The 22,417-nt window shown below is 57.0% G+C and overlaps 2 protein-coding genes across 15 annotated transcripts in view; both read left to right on the top strand.

Moving 5' to 3' along the window:
* The window catches only part of LOC144717245 (inositol hexakisphosphate and diphosphoinositol-pentakisphosphate kinase 2-like), a 42,421-nt gene extending 36,784 nt beyond the window's left edge, over positions 1-5,637 (top strand). For 8 of the 12 annotated variants that reach the window (XM_078592643.1, XM_078592641.1, XM_078592642.1 and 5 more), the window contains 3 exons: positions 2,251-2,379; positions 2,716-2,817; positions 4,017-5,637. In XM_078592643.1, the coding sequence (XP_078448769.1) occupies positions 2,251-2,379; positions 2,716-2,817; positions 4,017-4,348 (563 nt within the window). In that variant the 3' untranslated portion in view covers positions 4,349-5,637. Of the gene's footprint in view, positions 1-2,250; positions 2,380-2,715; positions 2,818-3,684 lie in introns of those variants that run through there. The other 4 variants (XR_013585061.1, XM_078592652.1, XM_078592650.1 and 1 more) reach the window with 2 other exon arrangements.
* Positions 5,638-13,975: 8,338 nt separating this feature from the next.
* On the top strand, positions 13,976-21,964 carry CIB1 (calcium and integrin binding 1). Of its 3 annotated transcripts, none has more exons than XM_078592635.1 (7): positions 13,976-14,241; positions 17,552-17,586; positions 17,916-18,030; positions 18,448-18,610; positions 18,777-18,889; positions 20,031-20,119; positions 21,198-21,964. In XM_078592635.1, exons 1-7 carry the CDS (start codon positions 14,191-14,193, stop codon positions 21,217-21,219), a joined length of 588 nt encoding a protein of 195 aa, XP_078448761.1. In that variant the 5' UTR covers positions 13,976-14,190; the 3' UTR covers positions 21,220-21,964. The 3 variants fall into 3 exon arrangements, with proteins under 3 accessions (XP_078448761.1, XP_078448763.1, XP_078448762.1); XM_078592637.1 differs by lacking the exon at positions 13,976-14,241 and adding an exon at positions 16,997-17,061; XM_078592636.1 differs by lacking the exon at positions 13,976-14,241 and adding an exon at positions 17,036-17,111.
* Positions 21,965-22,417: the final 453 nt, after the last annotated feature.

Raw genomic sequence — 22,417 nt, 5'->3', positions numbered from 1 at the left:
CCACCCCTTACCGTCCATTACCATCGTCATTCGTGGCAGGGCGTGGGGGTAGAAGCTCGGCATTGTGGAGTCGACTCCAGCCTCCTAACGAGATCGAGCGCGGAGCGACACGTCGCGGGTACGGTTCGCTGCGGACTCTCCGGCGCCAAGCTTAATTGACGTCAAGCGTTAATTGGCTTCGTTAGGGGCGACCTCGTCAGCAGAGGCCCCGCGTCCCCGTCTCATCCATGGCGGCACGGCTCTCCCACCGCCCGCCCCCTCTCCTCTCCCGCCCGTCCCTCCCATCCCCCCTCCCTCTCCTCGCTGCGCTACAATCCCTGCATGGCTGACTTGCGCACTGCCCGGAGCTCTTCCATTAACCACCTCTCCCCAGCAACTGCCGTCTGCTGTTACCGCTGTTGCTGTTGCTTGCTCTGCATGACGGTGCAATCTATCATCTCACCGAGACAAGGCGAGCGAGCCCTTTCTCCACGAGCTGCTGCGCCATCTAGCACGGCGCACGTCATGCCCATTGCCGCTGTTGCTGCTGTGTCAGATGCACCCTGGCCGTGTCGGTTGTGCCCTGGCCACGTGCTTTGCATGGCCAGGAAGGCCCCATGACCTCAAGTGTCACCCCACTGCTTCCTCGTAGACAAATTTATACTGAACCCAACCTCATTGCGCAAGAGGGAAAACTAAATAATGTAGCCACTGTAAATGTAATTCTAAGCCGGGCTCGAGTTAGGGCACATTTTTCACGTTCATTAATATTCCCCTATCTAATCCAGAGTTGGTAAAAGCTAATTGGAAAAATCTATTCAAGTGCATAATTTATGTGTTGATGTAAATGCGACTCTTGCTAACTTTGCCAATTTTTGGTCACGAATCTGCGGAAAAGCAATTTCTGCCAACGCGTGAGTGTGGATGCATCTGACCACAGCTCCTAGGTTAGAGCCCATGCCACTGACTTCATGAGGCGAACGGACAGCAGCGCAGTCCGGCCTCCCCGGTAGCCGATCGGCTGAAAGCGCGAGCACGATCCCCGTGCCTCCTCCCGGTCCGCCCAGGAGGAGCCCAGGCTGGAGGTGGGATCCTGGGCCCCCCTTCCCCCCGGGTCCCACCACAGTGGCCCCCACGTGTCGTCGTCCCCAGGACATCGTGCTGTGGTTCCTGCCCGCAGGAAGAGGCAGCGGTGGCGTTTGTGGGCCGCGCGGTGCGGCCCAGATGGGTCGGGTCTCGGTCCTGTCGTGGCTCTGGTCGATGTGGCCGTACAGTTTAAAAGTCAACACAGACGTGTGTGTGGGTGTCCCAGTTTCTTGGAAGTTTCCAGTGATGCACGTGTCCTGCGTTGTGTACAGCGTTCCTGAAATACATCTGCATTTAGTCGTTGTGTAAATACTAACTGTATTGTCTTGTGTCACTTTGGTCGGGCGAAGCCCTTTGAGCCATGATGGCTGTTTCGTGGTTTGGAGCTGTGGATCTTCTCATCTTGGTTTAATTATAGCCCTGCCAGGTCTGAGCTGCCTGGCTATGGGGGCGGCTGTGGTGATGGTGTGGGAATGGCTATGCAAGTGGATGAAGGGGGGGCGGCTGCTGTGAGGTTGGCTGGAAGGCATGTGAAGGCATGGGTTTGTGGCTGGCTCGCCTGATCCCCCCTGCCCGTACACTCTCCCTCTGCCCTAGTTCCCAGCTGGTTGCTGGGCCCCCTGGCTGCCGTCTCTGGCCACTGTGGCCACGTGTGGGCCCCCTGCGCAGGCCAAGCCTCTTGGCCGTGCGTGCGTGCGTGCGTTTGTGCGTGTGTCACTGTGCATGTGGCCGTGTGCAGAGCGTTTGATCGACTTTGAGAAGGTGCTGTGTGTCCTATGCTTTGAAGGCCGTGTGTCTCTGGAGGGCCCTTGTTTCTTTGTGTGGGGCTTGAGAGTTCTAATCTGTGGAGCACCGAGAGCTGATTTTGAGTGCTCCGTGCGTGACAAGTGCCGTGTCTGTTGAGGGCGGGGTGTGTGTATGGGTGTGTGTGTATGGGTGTGTGTGACTGTGTGCTGAGTGCCATGTGTGTTCTGAGCTCTGCTGGTGTGCCAAGTGCTTTGTGTGTGCCGAGTTCTATTTGGGATGCGGAATGCTTCGTGTGTGTGGAGTTCTATGAGTGCTGAGCGCCATGAGTATGCCGAGTTCTGTGTGTGTGCCGAGTTCCGTGTACGTGCCGAGTTCCGTGTGTGTGCTGAGATCCGCGAGAGTGCTGAGTGCCGTGTGTGTGCCGAGTGCCTTGTGCAGGCTTTGAAGGCTACTCCATGGTGCCGTCTATCTGCCCCTTGGAGACGCTGCACAACTCACTCTCCCTCAAGCAGATGGACGCGTTCCTCGCCACCGTCACGCACCTGAGCTGCGCCGCCAGCGCCGCCGGTGAGGTCACCGTGCCCCCTGGTCGCCCGCTCACCTCTTTGCTCACGCGGCTATCCATTGGCTCACCCATCTGCCTGGTGATGCGATTGTCTGCTCACCTGACCACACGCCCATCTGCCCATTTGTTCGCCAAACGGTAATCTGTTGATGCGCTCGCCATGCCCATACACACACCTCACTGCCAACTCGGATGTCCATTAGCTCACCTGTTCAGCCACCCATCCAGGCTTTCAACTTACCGTGGGCTCACCTTGCTGTCCACTCACTGAGTCACCGGCACACCTGTCCATCTGCTCACCTGGCCGTTTGCTCGCCTATCGGCCCGCATGCGTGCAGGTGGTCGCAGCTGCCCGTGCAGGTGCCAGGGGGAGTCGACGGGAACTCGCCGCTCCCCGCCGTCCTCCCTGCCGCTGCCGTGCAGCGACAAGCCGCCCTGGTGTACGCACGCACGCCCTCGCTCAACCTCGCTCACTCTCACTCACCCTCGCTCACCCTCGCTCACTCTCGCTCACTCTCGCTCACCCTCGCTCTCGCTCACCCTCGCTCTCGCTCACCCTCGCTCTCACTCACCCTCGCTCACCCTCGCTCACCCTCGCTCTCGCTCACCCTCGCTCACCCTCACCCTCGCTCTCGCTCACCCTCGCTCACCCTCGTTCTCGCTCCCCTCGCTCACCCTCGCTCTCCTCGCTCACCCTCGCTCTCGCTCACCCTCGCTCTCGTTCACCCTCGCTCTCGTTCACCCTCGCTCACCCTCGCTCTCGCTCACCCTCGCTCACCCTCGCTCTCCCTCGCTCTCGCTCACCCTCGCTCACCCTCGCTCACTCGCTCACCCTCGCTCACTCGCTCACCCTCGCTCTCGCTCACCCTCGCTCTCGCTCACCCTCGCTCGCTCGACATCACTCACTTGCACACACACCCCCCCGCTCACCCTCACTCACTCTCCCTCCTTTTCTCACCCTCCCTTGCTCGACATCATTCGAGCGCATGCACGCACTCACATATGCACACACTTACACATGCCCGCACTCACACATGCATGCACTCACACATGCACGCACTCACATATGCTCAGCCTTGCTCACCCTCACTCATCCTTGCTCACCCTCCCTCACAAGACATTACTCGCTCGCTCGCTCGCACGCACGAACACACCCACTCACCCTTGCAGGCCCACACACGCCCACGGGCTCACACGCACGCCCACACATGCCCCCTCTCTTCCCGCTAACGAGGCAGCGCGTTAAAACGCCACGGCCGTGTGTGCGCCAACGCTTATCGCCCTCATCAGTCGCGCTCGCCCCGCAGGAGCAGCTCTCACGAAAATCGAGAAAACTTAGCGACGTCCAATCAGCGCCAAAGCGAGCGCTCGTCCAAGAGCGTGTGGGGCGGTGCTCGTCTCCACGGTCAACCTCGAGCCAGTGGTGGAAGTGCCACACGGTGGCACACACCCGCGGAAGCGCCCTCCTGAACAGTGGCCTTGAGACTCGGCGGAGCCTTCCGGGGTAATGTTATTACGGGTGCCGTGTTCCTGCCATCCGACGCTCCGTGCGCCGTGTTGTGGAGTTACCCTGGGCTCGTATTAAATGCAGAGGTTTCCATGCCCTGACCTTGACCCTGACTTTGCGTGACCCTTCCAGGCAGCAGCGGCCCCTCGAGCGCCGTGTCGAGCGCGGGGCCCTCCTCCCCCACGGCCTCCGAGCCCTCGCTGCACTTCGGAGCCTCGCTCACGTCGCAGAGCTCCGACGACAAAACCATGGACCCGGGACAGAGCTCCGAGCCGGGGCTCGTGATCGCAGGGCAGAGCTCCAAGGTGGGGCTCGTGATCGCAGGGCAGAGCTCCAAGGTGGGGCCCTTGGGGTCGGGACACAGCTCCGAGGGGGGGCTCACGGACAGTCCGTCGTTCGACTCCCCAGAGGAGCGAAGTTTGTCTCAGCCCAGCAGCACGGCGAGCGCGGACGCCGGGGTGTAGCCCTCGCTGGACATGAGACGGAGCCATCGTCGAGTGGCTGCCGCTGCTGCTGCTGCCGCTGCTGTTGCGGCATGGCGTCCTGCTGCCAGTGTGGGGTTGGCTGTGGAGTGCCCGGGCCTACTCTCTCCGCTGCCTGAGGAAAAACTCCTGATGCGCCACAGGCATCGCCGCGCATTGAGGAGGCACTTGTTGGATGAGAAGCACATAGACGCGCAGTAACGGTCGTACATACACAAGACATGCAGAGCAATCACAAGTGAGACCCACCCAGTCACACACAAACACGCGTTCAAGATGCACAACAACAGCCGCCATTTGCCACCTAGTGGCGATGACGTCACAGCGGCACTCGTGCCGGGCGAGATGCACTTTGAGGGCGCGCTCGGCGTCGGGGCAGAGCCGGGTGTGACGGGTTAAGTGACTGAGATGGCTGACAGATGCACACAGATACCGTTGCGTCTAGTTAAACACACAGTCACACAATCATACACGTACAAACACGCAGATACACCATCACCCACAGTAGCACATGTACATACACCTAATCGCACACCACTCGTGCATACGGACAATAGACACGCACGTTGGGACACGTACAGTCAGACATGCGATGACACACAAACATCCATGTCTATCATTACAGGCAGTTGGGGCAGGTGCTGTTAGTGAGCACCTATTGCGACGGGGTGACGTGGCCTGACCTCCACGCCTTTATCTCCATTTTAACGATGTTTGCACTCCGCAACACGCATTCAAGTCCGTGTCAAGCTCGGGGAGGCCCCTGAACGGTTCAGATATTTATCGATCAACACCGATAGTGCCCGTGAATCTAACGCGCCGCTGGGTTCACGGCACAGCACGCTAACCACTGTGCCACCGCTCGCCACACAGACGCGGACACGTAATCGTGCGCGCTCGCGTGTCATCGGAGAGACGTGCACGCCTCGATATCAGGCCGCGCGGCCGCCGCTTGTGTTTTGTCAAAACAGCGCGCGGAACTCGAGGCCCGTGACGAGGCGAGCGGCGCGTGGGAGCCGTCGCGCCCTGCGCTCGCGCGCGTCCCCACGGGGGCCGCGGCGGCGTCCTCCTCCTCCTCGTCGTCGTCGCGGACGTTGCCACGGCGACGTTGACGTGCCGAGCGGGCGGGTTTGGATGAACCGCGTGGGCTTTGCCGGCGGTGGCCTGCGCGATGTTCGCGGGTTTTAGGTTTTATGTGTTCCGATTGTTGTACCCTCACACGATGGCACATGCACTGAATTAATATATAAACGTACGGCGTGTGAATGTCACGAGGAGCCCACGCGTGTCTCGTTGATTGATGGGTGGCGTGGCGAGCGGGGACGAGGCGAGCCCCCCCCCCCCCCACCAGCAGCAAGGTGAAGAGGGATGCGCTGGAGAGTGCCGGTCGTGTTCTTTAACAAAGCGGAAATTAGTCACCTACGCAGAACTTAAAGGCAGCTAAGTTAAACGTTTCATTCAGAAGGATTTCTCATTCACCAAACTCAATACAATCAACCCACTATCGTAATAAGCGGTCTTATATACAGATACCAGCTTTACTACCCGGCTTCGCCCGGGACTTGAATTCACCACGACCGGCCGCCTTTGTCTCCCCAGTGGCGATGTCGACACACCACACCAGTTACTCGTTAGAGACTGAGTCGACCTAGGGGAGGCCGAGGACCGGTTCAAATAATCGTCACCGGCCGTGAGCGGGAATCGAACTCGGGTCGCCGGGTTCGCAGCGCAGCGCGCAAATCGCTACGCAGTCGCTGCCCCCCCCCACACACAGGATAAACACAAAGATCCCCCGTGTAGCCTGTGATACTGTAGGGGGCAAGTGCTGTTAGCGAGCACCTATGAAGGCCGGCACGGCACACGAGGGGGTGGGTGGCCAGCACCACGCCCGGCCGCCTTTGTCTCCCCAGTGGCGATGTTCACACACCACACCAGTTACTCGTTTGAGGCTGAGTCGACCTAGGGGAGGCCCAAGACCGGTTCAAATAATCGTGACCACTGGTGGCCGTGAGCAGGAATGAAACTCGGGTCGCCGGGTTCGTGGCGCAGCGCGCTAACCACGACACTACCGCTCCCCACACACGCGCGCGTCCATAGGGACACATACACGCGCTTGCTGCAGGCACACTCAACTTTCAGGGTGCGTACGGCAGTAAACGACTCCAATAATAAACCAATGCTGCGCGAAGAACGCCTTAGAGCTGCAACACATTTGTATTTCACTTTACCCGCGGAGGGTTGGGGGGGAGGCATCAGCAGGCACACTCCGTTACGCTTCCACATACGGGTCACATGACAGATGTGACGTCACAGCTCACTTGCCGTGCTAAATAGATGCATTATTGCGCCCCCCCCCCCCTCCAAAAATATACGAAAGTCTATTTTTATTATGTTTGCATGGTGTACAGTCTGCATGTCGGGAAGTATCCTAAACATTTCGAACAGACACACATTCACAAATGTCCCTTTCATATTTATAGATATATCATGTTATAATCTCTACGCTCGCTTACCTAGGAGAGCCATCATCTACCACATTCTATCCAGTGGCGCATGGCGCATGGCTTACCTGTGCGGTCACCACCTCTTCACGGCCATGCGATGCCACAACTCCGTCTCGCACCTGCACGTTGACATCGCCGCTGCGTCTCTGCTGTGGCCGTCCTTTCTGTGTGTGGCACGCTACGGCTGCCGTGCTCACCGGCCTTGGACCTCGCCCTTCTTCCCCTCCGGCCACAGAATCAGAACATTAATGTATACTGGAGGAATCCGATGAGCTATAAAGCATTTTTTCACAGATGTCCAGTATTCACGATGCGTTCTGCCCAAGCCCCCTTTCGTGAACAGGCGACGATGTTTCTCGCTCTAAGTCCAAGCATTTACCTCCATGCTGCTCTGCGCAATTTCTAGCGTTTGTTCCGACCTCTTTGCCGATGTCTGTGCGTCGGATCTGTCCGTCCTCGTGGGGAACAATGCACCGATGCCAAACTGTGGCTTTTGAAGCGTGTCGCTGTCTTGCCTCTCGTTCCCAAATCTCATTTCTTCACGAGCACTCCAGCCTGCCTCTTGTTCGCTTGCCCCTCTGCTCAAATTCGGATTACGGTCCTCCAGCGCTTTCCCTGGGTACACTAAATGTGCCGTGCGCTTTCAAGTTGCGTTCCTCCCAACAATTGTTCACTTTTGTTGAGCGAACTTTGCTCCGCCGAACTCTGTAAACCCGTGAGGTAGATAGAAGAGGAAAATTAGGGGACACAGCAAATGCAATCATTCCGTGAGGCAAACAATGGGGCCATGCGCACGGCAAATTGGAAGTTGGTTTGTAATTCGCGAGCAGTCGCCCTTGGAGATTGAGAAGGAGCCGTAATGCATGAGAGAGAGACAGAATCATAAATCCAGCAGAGCAATTCTATGCAGATTTTTATAGCAAAAAAAATACGTGTCCCGCAGGAAACAAATCATTATTTCAGGTAAGGAGCTGCGTTCAAATGTCAGACTGCAAGATGCAACCCCCGCCCTGCCCTTCACAGCACGAACAAGGGAAGCTGTTGGACCAGATGGAATCATCGTCACCATTACGCGTGTTTACCCGGGATGGAATTATTAGCAGCATCATCATTACGCGTGTGTACTCGAGGGGGAAGTTTCGTCGAGTATCTGGCTCTTTGTGTCGGAGGGTCCTGCCAAGTTTTCATGGAAGCGGGTGGCGATGTTGCTTCGGTGTGTGATCTCAATTGAGTAATTTGCAGGGTAAATTTTCACCATTGTGGGATGTTTTGGCCGATATCGGTCACATTATTCGGGATTACTTGTGGACACAAGGAATCGGGCGAAGCTTTTGGATCAAAATTAGCGGCCCTGTTTACTTAACCTTTACCCTGGTGTGGAACGCTTCCGTCGTGGAATGATTTCGAAACAGGGGAGACGGAACCGATTTGAAGAATTACGGACCCCATTATTTGGCCCATCTAAAATTGTTCATGAGGATTACAGTGAAGCGAGTAATGAGGCCAGCCAAAGCACGCTTGCCAACTGGATTTATACAAGGCGCTTCTACAATTGACCACATTACATTTCCTACTATCAATCACATCCTGGGAAAAGGCTTGGATTTACAAGGACCCGTTCTGTCTGGCTTGTGTAGATTACGAAAAAGCATTCGATTCAATGGAAACGGATGCAGCCGTTCAAGAAGCCCCCTTGCAAATCAAGGCCTTTTCAAAAAAAAGAAATTGAAATGAAAACCATCTATAATAAAGGAACGGCTGGCTACAGTGAAACGGCACAAAGAGGGTTATAATGACCACAAATCAGGAGTCGAGCCGCAAATCGGGATCGCGCGAGTCGATTCGCTCTGCCCAGAAGGTGATGCACGGAAACTCCACACGAGGGATTTGTGCGAGCGACTTGACGGCTCGAAGTGCCCGGTCCGCGCGCAAGGACATCACCAGTTGCACAACAACAACTCTCGCCGTTCGCTCACCGCCTGCACAACCGCTTTGTTCACATCAGAGCGCGGAGTTGCGTGCAAAGGGAAATTAGACCGCGTGCAGTTCAGGATCGTAACAACCCAATGAAATGCGTCGAAGAAATCGACGCGCGCAATTGGAGTCTACGGTGAACGACCGGTTGCGGAGACGTCCACGTGTAAGCGATCCAGTTGCACGCAACCCGGTTGCACAGCCGATCGCTCAGGTGTGGACTCGGCTTCGCATCGCGTTCAACGTCCCCCTTTGGAGCACGTGTGCCGCGCGCAGTTCCACAGGCCAAACACGTCGAGCGGCCAGCAACAGGCAGCACTGTCAAAGTTGTAACAGAGAAGAACGTTACGCGTTTATTGAATTGAGAGCAAGGTTACTATGGCAGGAACTTGGGCAAAGAGATGATGATGGGTCGGAATTCCCTTGATTGAGCAGCGCGAGAAAAGAAGCAGCAGAGAAGTGTTGCGACCTGCAGTGTGGCGAGTGGATGGCTGGGTGACTGAGTGGGTGCAGGGTGAGTGAGTTGTTGTGACCGACAATGTGGTGGTTGACCACAGTGCGATGGATGAGACGAAACAGTGAGTCTGGGAGACCGAGTCCCCATCATGGGTGGAGGAAGCAACGAGTAGTTCACAGGGAACAGGAACCATGGTAATAGCAGCGATATCAGAGTGCTAAGGGTGCGACTGGCTGCTGGTGAGCGAGGGAGTGGAGTGAATCACCGAGTGCTGAATCATCAATCAACGTGGACGACCGGAAAAAACCCCGCATTCGAGACCCAAACATCGCCCCGCCTCCTGGCTGCGACATTCATCCTCGAAGCCACCGGTGGAACCATCGACTGCATCAGAATACCAACAGGCCGGTGCTGAACCACGTCTCCCTCTTAAAATGGGAAGCAGAAAGACACCGCCACAGTGGTGCGATTGTAGACTTGCAACCCGCACCATGGGCCGCGCAGTAAACCCACGGTGACCTGCGCTCCTTCAGCTGAGGAGTGACGGCAAAACGACGCGAACTCTCTCCCTGCTGAAGCCCTCCCGCCATGGCAGGCAGCAGAACGCTACATTGGCATCGAGCACCTGAACCACGCTGCTGCTGCTGCTGCCGTCACGCGCGCGAGAGTCGAGTCAACCCGACCGCGTGACTCTGAACTCGATCCACAGTGCAGGGGGTGGGTCGTTGTTACAGTCGCAGGCGTCACCTGCGCACTCCCCTGCTGGCTGGTGCCTGCAGTGGAGTGCGCAGGCGTCACCTGCGCACTCCCCTGCTGGCTGGTGCCTGCAGGGGAGTGCGCAGGCGTCACCTGCGCACTCCACTGCTGGCTGGTGCCTGCAGGGTGCGGGCTCCGGGCCGTCCCGGCTCGGGTCAGAGTCGGGGTCACTCCTCTGCTCCTCGCTCGGCTTCCCGCGAGGGAGATTAAACCCAAAACAATACCCCCCCCCCGCCGCCGCCGAGCGCACCGCTCCGTAATTTGTTTTTGCGGGGTCGTGACCCCGCGAGAAGCTCGAGAGACCCCCTCCCCGAGACGCGAGCCCCCCCCCCCTTTCCCTGTCGAGCCCCCCCCCTCGCAGTTGAAGCGTCTGACGGGAGGCGCTCAGTTCATTTCCCACGTGAGAGTGGGGGTCTCGACCCCAGTCAGCCACCACCACCCTCCCCCCGCCCGACTCCAGGTTCGATTCCTGGCCCCGTGAATTGCCGTGGTATTTCAACTTGGCCTTCGCCACCCACCACCACCACCCATCCCCCCTAGGTCGACTTGGCCTAAAATAGAATACAGTACAGTAGGCATCTTCAAGCCGCCGCGGTGGTGGTGGTCGTGTGCGCAGATTTGTGCAATGCGGTCATACAAATTGTGTAGCCAGGAAAACCTCAGAGTCTCGAGACCTGTTAATCAGGAGGGTCCTGCCATAGGGGATGTTTGGCCAATTCCTCTGTTAAATAAACCACACGACCGCCAGCGGTAGTCTCTTATATTCTCGTCCCTCAAGAAAAAAATTACTGTTCAACTTTTTTTCTTCGCATGTTCTATATAAAGGAAGCCTCTACCTCCCAAATAAACTAGCTCCTGTGTTGTAGCTCGGGACCTGCTGGGTGTGAAGGACAAACACTGCAGGTCCAAGGAGCGCGCGTGTTCGTGGCGTGCTGGCGGGGCGCTGAGGCGCGAGAGGTTCGATTCCTGGCCCCGTGAGGTCGAGGTGTCGTGTGTTTGACGTTGGAACATTAACTCTGTGATCGAAATCGCGATTATTTCCATGATTCCTGTTGCACGACTCCTTGTATGGGCAAGCACACGCCGGGGGTGACCTTACGTGGGAACGAGACACCGACTCCACACGATCATCATCACCATGCGACCACTCCACAGTCGATGGGCTCATTCGATCGCTTTAAGAGAGATCGCCCGCTCGTGATGTTAAACGCTGCTGTTGTCGCTGTTGTTGTTTAACACAGACGTGGAGCTCTTCATCGTCACCATCAGCCTTGATCGATCCCCGCTGCATGAAGGCTTCATCAATTCATAAAACATCATCGGGCCACAGTTGTGCTTGTGTTGAACCAATGATGCTGAAATTACGCCACTCCCGGCATGCCGTGTAGCTGATAGGATGTATAAAATCAGTTGCATTTTGTTACGTCGAGGAAACAGATATGGGAAGAAGAGGGGTAATGTCTGCTTATAGTTATTGAGTAATAAATGATAACAATAGCAGGGGCTCTCAAACAGTGCCCCCCCCCCCAGGTATTGACAGAGGCCGCGTGCCGTGCAGGTGGCTGTCGTGACGACACGGCCTCCCGTGAAGGCACGAGAGGCCGCGCTGTCACGGCGTGGATGTGACCCGTGACGCCGCCACGCATGTTCAGGGGGGGGGAGACACCCAGGAGAGAGGGGGGGCACCATGGTAGCCGGGCGGGACGCGGTGAGGCGCGCGAAGAATGATCTCGGCAGGCGCCGCGTGCGTAATGAAGTGGCGCTGATGAATTGGGGTCTGTGGGGTCTGTGGGGTCTGTTGGGTCTGTTGGGTCTGTTGGGTCTGTTGGGTCTGTGGGGTCTGTTGGGTCTGTTGGGTCTGTGGGGTCTGTGGGGTCTGTTGGGTCTGTTGGGTCCGTGGGGTCTGTTGGGTCTGTTGGGTCCGTGGGGTCTGTTGGGTCTGTTGGGTCTGTGGGGTCTGTGGGGTCTGTTGGGTCTGTTGGGTCTGTTGGGTCTGTTGGGTCTGTGGGGTCTGTTGGGTCTGTTGGGCCTGTGGGGTCTGTTGGGTCTGTTGGGTCTGTGGGGTCTGTTGGGTCTGTGGGGTCTGTGGGGTCTGTTGGGTCTGTGGGGTCTGTGGGGTCTGTTGGGTCTGTTGGGTCTGTTGGGTCTGTGGGGGTCTGTTGGGTCTGTGGGGTCTGTTGGGTCTCTTGGGTCTGTGGGGTCTGTTGGGTCTGTGAGGTCTGTTGGGTCTGTTGGGTCTGTGGGGTCTGTTGGGTCTGTGGGGTCTGTTGGGTCTGTTGGGTCTGTTGGGTCTGTTGGGTCTGTTGGGTCTGTGGGGTCTGTTGGGTCTGTGGGGTCTGTTGGGTCTGTTGGGTCTGTGGGGTCTGTTGGGTCTGTGGGGTCTGTTGGGTCTGTTGGGTCTGTTTGGTCTGTGGGGTCTGTTGGGTCTGTTGGGTCTGTTGGGTCTGTGGGGTCTGTTGGGTCTGTTGGGTCTGTGGGGTCTGTTGGGTCTGTGGGGTCTGTTGGGTCTGTTGGGTCTGTGGGGTCTGTTGGGTCTGTGGGGTCTGTTGGGTCTGTTGGGTCTGTTGGGTCTGTGGGGTCTGTTGGGTCTGTTGGGTCTGTGGGGTCTGTTGGGTCTGTGGGGTCTGTTGGGTCTGTTGGGTCTGTGGGGTCTGTTGGGTCTGTGGGGTCTGTTGGGTCTGTGGGGTCTGTTGGGTCTGTTGGGTCTGTGGGGTCTGTTGGGTCTGTGGGGTCTGTTGGAGCTGGTGGGTCTGTTGGGCTGAACGGAAGTTTGAGTTCGACCCCGCGGGCCCCGGCCTGCAGGGGAGTGCGGGGAAGGGGTCGCCTCTTCACGCAATCGCAGGGATGTGGTCGCGGTCAGGTCGCGAGACAGGGCGCCGCTGGTGACGCGGGCGCGCGGCTACTCACCGGGGATCTGTCGGCGTGAATTCGCTCTGCAGTCAACTGATGAGCCAGATCCATAATGACAGTGACACGCAAACGTACTGAGGATGTATCAATCAGTGACACTGATCCGATGTCTCCTAACGATCCATTATGTGGGTGAATCAAGTGTAATCCAGCGAAGATCTCTCACAGGAGCGATACCGGTTAACTCCCCTGATCGTGAAATGTGTTGAATGTACCGATGATCTCTAACCACGGCAAAGCCACCTGAGAGTCTGGCCGCGAAGCGAGAATCGTTCACCAGAAGGCGTCGCGCACTGCAGAAGGCGGTAGGAGAGCGGTCCGCGGCAATGCCGATGATCCGCAATGTTGTCGACACCCCCCCACCCCGTGTGGTGACGCAGCCTCGCCCGTGAAGTCGTGAACCCTCGCTGCCGGCAGGGGGCGCTGGGGCTAATTATCATAACAATGCCCGCACTCGATTGTGACGATGTCCTTTGTCAGCCAGTGCGGGATGATTGGGCTCGGCACGCCGGTGTCTCGATCCACCACGGCGCTGTCAGGTTGCGTCGCCCCAGCGCTGCCCTAACGCCGCTGCACGTGGCGAACAACCCAGTGATGGAAACTCCACGTTCATATGGCGGGGCTACAGAAATGTATCAAGACAACCACTGCTGGTTTCACACATACACACACTGTGTAATCATCGTTGAGCGACATCGTGAGGACTTTGTGTAAGCACACACGCGACACAAATTCAGATAACTATTGAATACCACTCAACACATTGGTCAATAGCGTGCCATGACGAAGGGCCATCGCCTAAAACGTCGCCTACTTTTATACGTTGTAACTTTTAAGGCCCCGGCTGCGATTGACGAATCCTTTTAGTTTATTGAGTTATTTGCGCACCACTGCCAAGACAGCAGCGCCATATGAAGTATTTCGCCACAATCTGGTATCGAATTTATCTGCCGTGGCGCGGGTGGGGTGACCGTGATGATGAGTCGCGTGGCGGGGCCCCTGGCGCGCACTGCGCATGCGCGCGGTAGCCCGGCACCAGGAAGCGGCCGCGTCCCTCTGCCGCGCCTGCGTCAGGAGTCGAGGCGACTTCAAAGTTTTACTCTCGCGACAAAAACATTCTCATTGTTGTTATTGTTGTCGTCAATAACAACAACGACGCGTAAACAACCACACCAGCGAGTAAACGACAAGTTAATAACTTCGTCAACAAGTAAACAAGCGGAATGGGCCAAGCCTCGAGTCAATTGGGAGCGAAGGAGCTGACGGAGTACCAGGTGAGGGTGGTGAGGTGATGGTGAGGTGATGGTGAGGGTGAGGATAGGGTGGTGAGGTGAGGTGAGGGTGGTGAGGTAAGGGTGAGGTGAGGGTGGTGAGGTGAGGGTGGTGAGGTGATGGTGGTGAGGTGATGGTGGTGAGGTGAGGGTGGTGAGGGTAGTGAGGTGAGGGTGGTGAGGGTGGTGAGGTGAGGGTGGTGAGGTGAGGGTGAGATGAGGTAGTGTGGTGAGGTGAGGTGAGGGTGGTGAGGTGAGGTAAAGGTGAGGGTGGTGAGGTGAGGCGAGGGTGAGGATGGTGAGGCGAGGGTGAGGTGAGGGTGAGGGTGGATGATGGTGAGTGAGGTAAGGGTGAGGTGAGGATGGGTGAGGTAAGGGTGGGTGAGGTGAGTGAGATGAGGGTGAGTGAGGTAAGGGTGAGGTGAGGGTGAGGTGAGGGTGGTGAGGTGAGGTTGGATAAGGGGAGTGAGGTATGGGTGAGGTGAGGGTGAGTGAGGTGAGGTAATGGTGAATGAGTTGAAGGATGGCGGGGTGAGGGAGAGTTAGGCCACAACGGCAGCTCGTTCGAGACTCGCTTCAATCATCATCATTCCTGTGTGCTGAATAAAACGAGTACCACTTCGTGGGAAGCCAACAGTTTTATGGATAGATTGACCTCTGCCATATGAACGTGGAATGTCCGCAAAGGTGGGTGAGATGAGTGTCGCTCATTTGAGAATCATAATATTTGAGGATCATTTGAGAATCATAATACGTGTTTATTCTGGAGGAATCCGATGAGCTCTGAAGCTCTTGTTCACAGATGTGACGGGTGAGGGATGGTGTCTGTGTGGTGGTGAGGGAGCGAGTCTGTGTGGTGGTGAGGGATGGAGTCTGTGTGGTGGTGAGGGATGGAGTCTGTGTGGTGGTGAGGGATGGAGTCTGTGTAGTGGTGAGGGATGGAGTCTGTGTGGTGGTGAGGGATGGAGTCTGTGTGGTGGTGAGGGATGGAGTCTGTGTAGTGGTGAGGGATGGAGTCTGTGTGGTGGTGAGGGATGGAGTCTGTGTGGTGGTGAGGGATGGAGTCTGTGTGGTGGTGAGGGATGGAGTCTGTGTGGTGGTGAGGGATGGAGTCTGTGTGGTGGTGAGGGATGGAGTCTGTGTGGTGGTGAGGGATGGAGTCTGTGTGGTGGTGAGGGATGGTGTCTGTGTGGTGGTGAGGGATGGAGTCTGTGTGGTGGTGAGGGATGGAGTCTGTGTGGTGGTGAGGGATGGAGTCTGTGTGGTGGTGAGGGAGCGAGTCTGTGTGGTGGTGAGGGATGGTGTCTGTGTGGTGGTGAGGGATGGTGTCTGTGTGGTGGTGAGGGATGGAGTCTGTGTGGTGGTGAGGGATGGAGTCTGTGTGGTGGTGAGGGATGGAGTCTGTGTGGTGGTGAGGGATGGAGTCTGTGTGGTGGTGAGGGATGGAGTCTGTGTGGTGGTGAGGGATGGAGTCTGTGTGGTGGTGAGGGATGGTGTCTGTGGTGGTGAGGGATGGAGTCTGTGTGGTGGTGAGGGATGGAGTCTGTGTGGTGGTGAGGGATTGAGTCTGTGTGGTGGTGAGGGATGGAGTCTGTGTGGTGGTGAGGGATGGAGTCTGTGTGGTGGTGAGGGATGGTGTCTGTGTGGTGGTGAGGGATGGAGTCTGTGTGGTGGTGAGGGATGGAGTCTGTGTGGTGGTGAGGGATGGTGTCTGTGTGGTGGTGAGGGATGGAGTCTGTGTGGTGGTGAGGGATGGAGTCTGTGTGGTGGTGAGGGATGGAGTCTGTGTGGTGGTGAGGGATGGTGTCTGTGTGGTGGTGAGGGATGGAGTCTGTGTGGTGGTGAGGGATGGTGTCTGTGTGGTGGTGAGGGATGGAGTTTTGTGTGGTGGTGAGGGATGGTGTCTGTGTGGTGGTGAGGGATGGTGTCTGTGTGGTGGTGAGGGATGGAGTCTGTGTGGTGGTGAGGGATGGTGTCTGTGTGGTGGTGAGGGATGGAGTCTGTGTGGTGGTGAGGGATGGAGTCTGTGTGGTGGTGAGGGATGGAGTCTGTGTGGTGGTGAGGGATGGAGTCTGTGTGGTGGTGAGGGATGGTGTCTGTGTGGTGGTGAGTGAGCGAGTCTGTGTGGTGGTGAGGGATGGAGTCTGTGTGGTGGTGAGGGATGGAGTCTGTGTGGTGGTGAGGGATGGAGTCTGTGTGGTGGTGAGGGATGGAGTCTGTGTGGTGGTGAGGGATGGTGTCTGTGTGGTGGTGAGGGATGGAGTTTTGTGTGGTGGTGAGGGAGCGAATCTGGCTGAGGGGTGAGTGATGGGGGTGAGGTGGTGGTGTTCGTCTGACGTGCCTCTCAGCCACTTTAGATGTGACGTCATCATTCCTGGGCTCGCGGTGCGGCTCTCGAACGAGCGCCGCCGTCGACCACGGGAGGTGGACGAATTCGTCCACCTCCCGTGGTCGACGGTGAAGGCGGCCCCGGCGCTCGACCCATTCGGGACGAGCTACGAGGCCCTCGTCTTCATGGCGCTCGCCGAGAGAGACGGGGAGACGGAGGGGGGGGGAGACGGAGAGGGGGGGGAGATCACAGGCTCAAACCACCCGGCGTGTTCCACAGATGATCCGTGTTCTTAAAAGCTGCAAACTGTAAACCCGAGATAATTGTCTTCAAACGACACCCCCCCCCGCCAGCCTGGTGTGTGCTGTGAGGGTGATGGCGCAATGTTGACTGTGAGGTTGGCTAATTTGTGTAACTGCCCCCCGGGTGTGGACGAGCGAGCGAGGGAGGAAGGGAAGTGGATGGTGATGACGCTGTTGAGTGAGTGAATAATGGTGAGGAATGAAGGCGAGTGGAGCGGCAGGGTGTTGGTGAGGGCGTCATGGTGAGCATGTGAATGACGGAGCATGTGAATGACGGCGAGGGCGATGTCATTGAGATATATGGTTTACGTTTTTTTATGTTATTGCTTTTTACACTTTGGTGACCAAGGTCAAATGAAACTATTCTTGTCTGGAGTTCTCACCTGGTGAGACAATTAATGTTATGGTGAGGGTGTGGTTGAGAGAGTTGGTGTGAAAGGGTGATGAGTCTCTTACGGTGTGTGTGGAGGGGTTACGCCACGAGGGAACGGCAGGACAAATGTGTTTTGGTGAGGCTGTGAGGGTAGGGGCCGAGGTGGCGTTTTCATGCCGTCGTGACTTGAGTGTTTCAGGGTTAGTGACGCACAGTGGGACACACAGGGGGCGCAGCACCCGAGTGACCCCATCTCACCCTCCGCGTGTCCCGCGATGCCCTGACCCCTTGTTGCCCGTGCCGTTGCAGGAGCTGACCTTCCTGACCAAGCAGGAGATCCTCATGTGAGTGCGGCCGCCTCGACCCGCACTGCACCGCTCACGACTTCACTGACACCGCCCCACACACCCTGTTCCCTTCCTATCCATTGTGGCATGCATCATGGAGGCGCATAGTGACAATAATCTGTCAAATGGTGACACGTGAGAGTGCTGTGGCGCGTGGTGGTAACGACGTGTCGTTCTGCCGGTGTTATGGAGCTGCGTGGTTTTGTGGTGTGATGTGTGGTGACGTGGTAATGTGGTGTTGTGATGCACAGCGTGGAGGTGTACTGTAGTGCCGTTGTGACGTTTCACGGTGTGCCGCATCGTGCGTTTGCGGGCCATGCGTGCAGGGCCGAGCGCCGGTTTCTGGAGATGGCGCGAGACCCCAAGGTGGACAATCACACGGTCAACATCGGTTCGGCCATAGTCAAGATGAGCACCCTCGTGGAGATGCCAGAGCTGAAGGTAACGACACCAACCAGGCCCCCTCCCCCTAACGGATCACAAGCGGTCACCCCCTGCCACTGTGTGGTGCCATTCCAGCTATCCGAGTGGGCTGAGGCTTCACGACCTGTGGTGAGGGGTGTTTTGTGAAGTCTTGTGGGATGGCGTCATGAGCTATGCTGAGAGGGGTATATGTGACAAGGGGTGAGTGGTAAGAAGTACAATGGCAGTGGTGACCAGGGAATGGCAAACAGGTTCCATGAGATGTGAGAAGTCGGTGGTGAGAGGTGGGTGCTTCGAGGTGCCGTGCGGCGTGGTGGGAGGCCGAGCGAGAGGGGCGAGTGGAGTCAGCGTCTGTGATGCCCCGCGACCGGACTGGTGCGAGTCTTCTTACTAAATCGGCCTTTCCCCCTCACCCCGTGACGGGACGGTGCGCAGGCGAACCCGTTCCGCGAGCGAATCTGCCGCGTGTTCAGCACGGCGAGCGGGGTGGGGGGCGAGGAGTGCGCCCTCTCCTTTGAGGATTTTCTCGACCTGCTGTCGGCCTTCAGCGACTCTGCCACGCCGGAGGTCAAGGCCTACTACGCCTTTCGCATTTTCGGTGAGATTTCCGCGGTGTTGCGAGCAGGGACGCGAAGGCATTTGCCGGCGGCGGTGGTGCCGGCAAAGAGGGGGTGGTTCCACGAGCGGTTGTCGTGGCGTGCAGGAGGGTGAGGTGTTTGAGCCGTGGTAGGTTTGGTTGAGCCACTGTGGTTGGTGTTACACAGATTTCGACGATGACGGGACGCTCAACAGTGAAGATCTGAAGAGGCTGGTGATGTGTCTCACGGGCGACGAGAACGCATTGTCGGAGGAGGACATGAACCAGCTCATCCAGAACGTGAGCTCGTTCACTGGCTCGCTCATGGGCTCACTCACTAGCTCGCTCACTAGCTCGCATGAGCACACACGCGCACTAGTACAAAGATGCACTAGCACCAATAAAGACAAGACAAAGACTTTGAAAGGAGCTGTTGGGACAAGTGCTATTATCGAGGATCTACACACACTCACACTTGAACACACACGTACAGCAGCGTACGCAATCACACACTCGCTTGCACTTGTGCTCGCACGCTTGCCCGCACACGCAATCGCACACTCTCTTACACATCGCGCTCTCACTTGCGCCCGCAATAGCACGCGCACTTGTGCTATCTCGCACGCTCACTTGCGCTAGAGCTCGCATGAACGTGCACGCGCATGCTGCCGCTGTTGTGATTTGTAAAGTGTCTTCTGAGGGTTCCCTCGCCCACTCGGGAGAGCCGTCTACCTCGCGCACTCACAGCTCGTTTTGGAGGAGCGCGCGCCGAGTCCACGGGAAGGCGCCGTCTAAAACGTCGTTGAGGAGAGGGGGGTGACGCAAGAGGGGCCACGGCCGTTCACCGCGCGGCGAGGGTCGTGCGGGGCCCCCGCAGCCGCCACTGCCGCTGCCCTCCGGCACAACCGAAACTCTCTTTCCCCAAGAAAAACATAAAGAACACGGCTCGTTTCAGGGATTTACACTTCCCCGAGGACGGAGGCTGCACTGCTGAGCTTACGGCTCCCAAATGCAAAACGATCAGCCCGGCTGACGCGGGCGGCGGTGGCGGAATACAGATTGCTCATCCGTGCCGAGTCGCCGCTCTTAACGCTGGCAAAAACCCCGTCTCTCTGGCGCTGAACAAAAGCCGTGCGAGGGCGTTAATTCCTAATTCCGCTTGGAGTCACATCGGACTTCCACACGCCCTCTGTCCCACCCCGGTGTAATTGGAAACTCCGGTTGAATTGATCAGAAATGAGGCCTCGGTGTTGGGTGTGCAGCAGGCAGTGCGGTGTGCGGTGTGCGGCGCGTGGTGCGTAGAGTGTGTCGCGGTATAACAAATCAACGTGTAGAGTCGTGATCGAGATAAATCACGTGCTCGTGCTTCTAGCGAGATGACCATGTGTCCTGTAGTCACGCGATCGTGTGTCCTGTAGTCACGTGATAATGTGCCTCACAGATCCTGGTGGAGTCCGACATTGACCAGGACGGCACGGTGAACCTGTCTGAGTTCCAGCACGTTATCACCAAATCACCGGACTTCAGCAGGTGGGAGCTGCATACTAAACCACACACACCACACACACCACACACTAAATACACACCACACACACTACATACACACCACACACACTACATACACACCACACACACTACATACACACCACACACTACACCCCGCACACCACACACTACACCCCGCACACCACACACTACACCCCGCACACTACACCCCACACACCACACACACTACACCCCGCACACCACACACTACACACACACCACACACACTACAAACTACATACACACCACACACACTACAAACTACATACACACCACACACGCTACAAACTACATACACACCACACACACACCACACACTACATACACACCACACACTACATACACACCACACACTACATACACACCACACACTACATACACACCACACACACCACACACTCCACCCCGCACACCACACACTACATACACACCACACACTACACCCCGCACACCACACACTACACCCCGCACACCACACACTACACCCCGCACACCACACAATACACCCCGCACACCACACACTACACCCCGCACACGACACACTACACCCCACACACCACACACTACAGCCCATACACCAAACACGACACACACTACACCCCGCACACCACACACTACACCCCGCACACCACACACTACACCCCACACACTACACACACACACACACCATACACTACATACACACCACACACACTACAGCCCATACACCAAACATGATGCACACTACACCCCGCACAATACACCCCACCTACCAAATGCTACACACAATACACACCTCACACACTACACCACACATTACACCAAACATTACATCCCACACACCATACACGACACCACACACTACACTCCATAAACTATACAGAATATGCTGAACTACACTACGCATCACATTGCACCGCACGCTGCATCCTGCGCTGCACCCCGCACCGTGTGAAACGCTACCCCCCCCCACCAACCACTACCGCGCCCTACGCGACCCCTCAGCTGGTCGGCGCGTGGCTGGGATTTGCGGGCTCTCATTACCGTGCGTCTAACGAGAAGCCCTCTGCTCTGCGCGTTACAGCTCCTTCAAGATCGTGCTGTAGGGGGCGGGAGACACCACCCCCGCCGCCCCCCTTCACTCCTCCTCACCTCCGAGTGTCAACATTCGGCACTGGACACACACTCCTCGCATCCACACGGCTTGATTCGCGCACACGCCAACACGTTCACGTACCAACATACACACCAACATACGCACCAACACGTACAGTCATACACCAACACACGACCAACACCATCTCGCACCATAGCGTAGCATACCGACGTGCACGCTAGCACACACGCCGACGCGCACGCCAGCGCATACCAACATGCAGCGACGCGCTCGCACGTGAAGCGCTCGCACGCCAGCGCGCGCCGCCTACAATTCGTGGGATTTTGCAAGAACAGGACACCGTGACAAGTTTTAAAGAATATTTAATATTTTAATAATTCACCTTTAATGCGTGTTTCAAATGTTGATGATTATGACATATTACGGGAGTTTATTTAAATGTGCGATTTATTGCATAAACCCCGACATTTTAAATTTGGAGGAAAGTGCTAATGCATATTTTAGATTGTGCTGATAGAGCTGACAGGCAGATTTACACAGGAGGGTGCACGTTGAGTTCCTTCCCTTCAAAGGGAACAAAAAAATCAAACCATTCAGCACATGAAAAATCGTTCGTATGTCTCTGAAAAGCAGAGTCTATATTTTAAAAATGTTAAAGTCTAATTTTATAAGCAGTGATTTATACAGGCGAGGAATTGTGACAATGTGTTTTAATAAAAGCCGTCTGTACTGGAGCACGTGCCGTGTTGGGAACTGGCCGGGGGCTCGGGAGGGACTGGGCTCCCATGGCGTGGGGAGCAGTGGGGGGGGGGGTTGTGGGGAGCCCCCCCCCCCCTCAGGACCTGAGCTTCCATGCCCATCGACACTGCAGTCCCCTTCGTCACGAGCCCCCTTACCATTCCCAGACATCCATTTCCTAGTCCCCCTGCTATCTCAATCCCCATGTTTTCTCTTCTCCCTTGTCCTGGATACCCCCCCCCCCCCCGTGTCCTGTGCCCCAGACCACCACTACCCCTGCTGTAACCCTGATCGCTGGTGGCGGGGGGGGGGGTCCCAAGACGTCACCACGTGTGAGCTGCTGTGCTTCCTTCGCTTGCAGGACGAGGGGACGCGGACCTCCTCGATGCCCCGGGGGGGAGCGGGTGGTGGTGGTGGTGTTGTTGGTGTTGGGGGCAGTCTGACCGCCC

Source organism: Lampetra planeri, chromosome 3 (genome assembly GCF_965212315.1).
Source record: "Lampetra planeri chromosome 3, kcLamPlan1.2.h2, whole genome shotgun sequence".
NCBI classification, from domain to species: domain Eukaryota; kingdom Metazoa; phylum Chordata; class Hyperoartia; order Petromyzontiformes; family Petromyzontidae; genus Lampetra; species Lampetra planeri.
The sequence above is the reverse complement of the archived record's forward strand: the minus strand, read 5'-3'. Positions and strand labels throughout refer to the sequence as shown.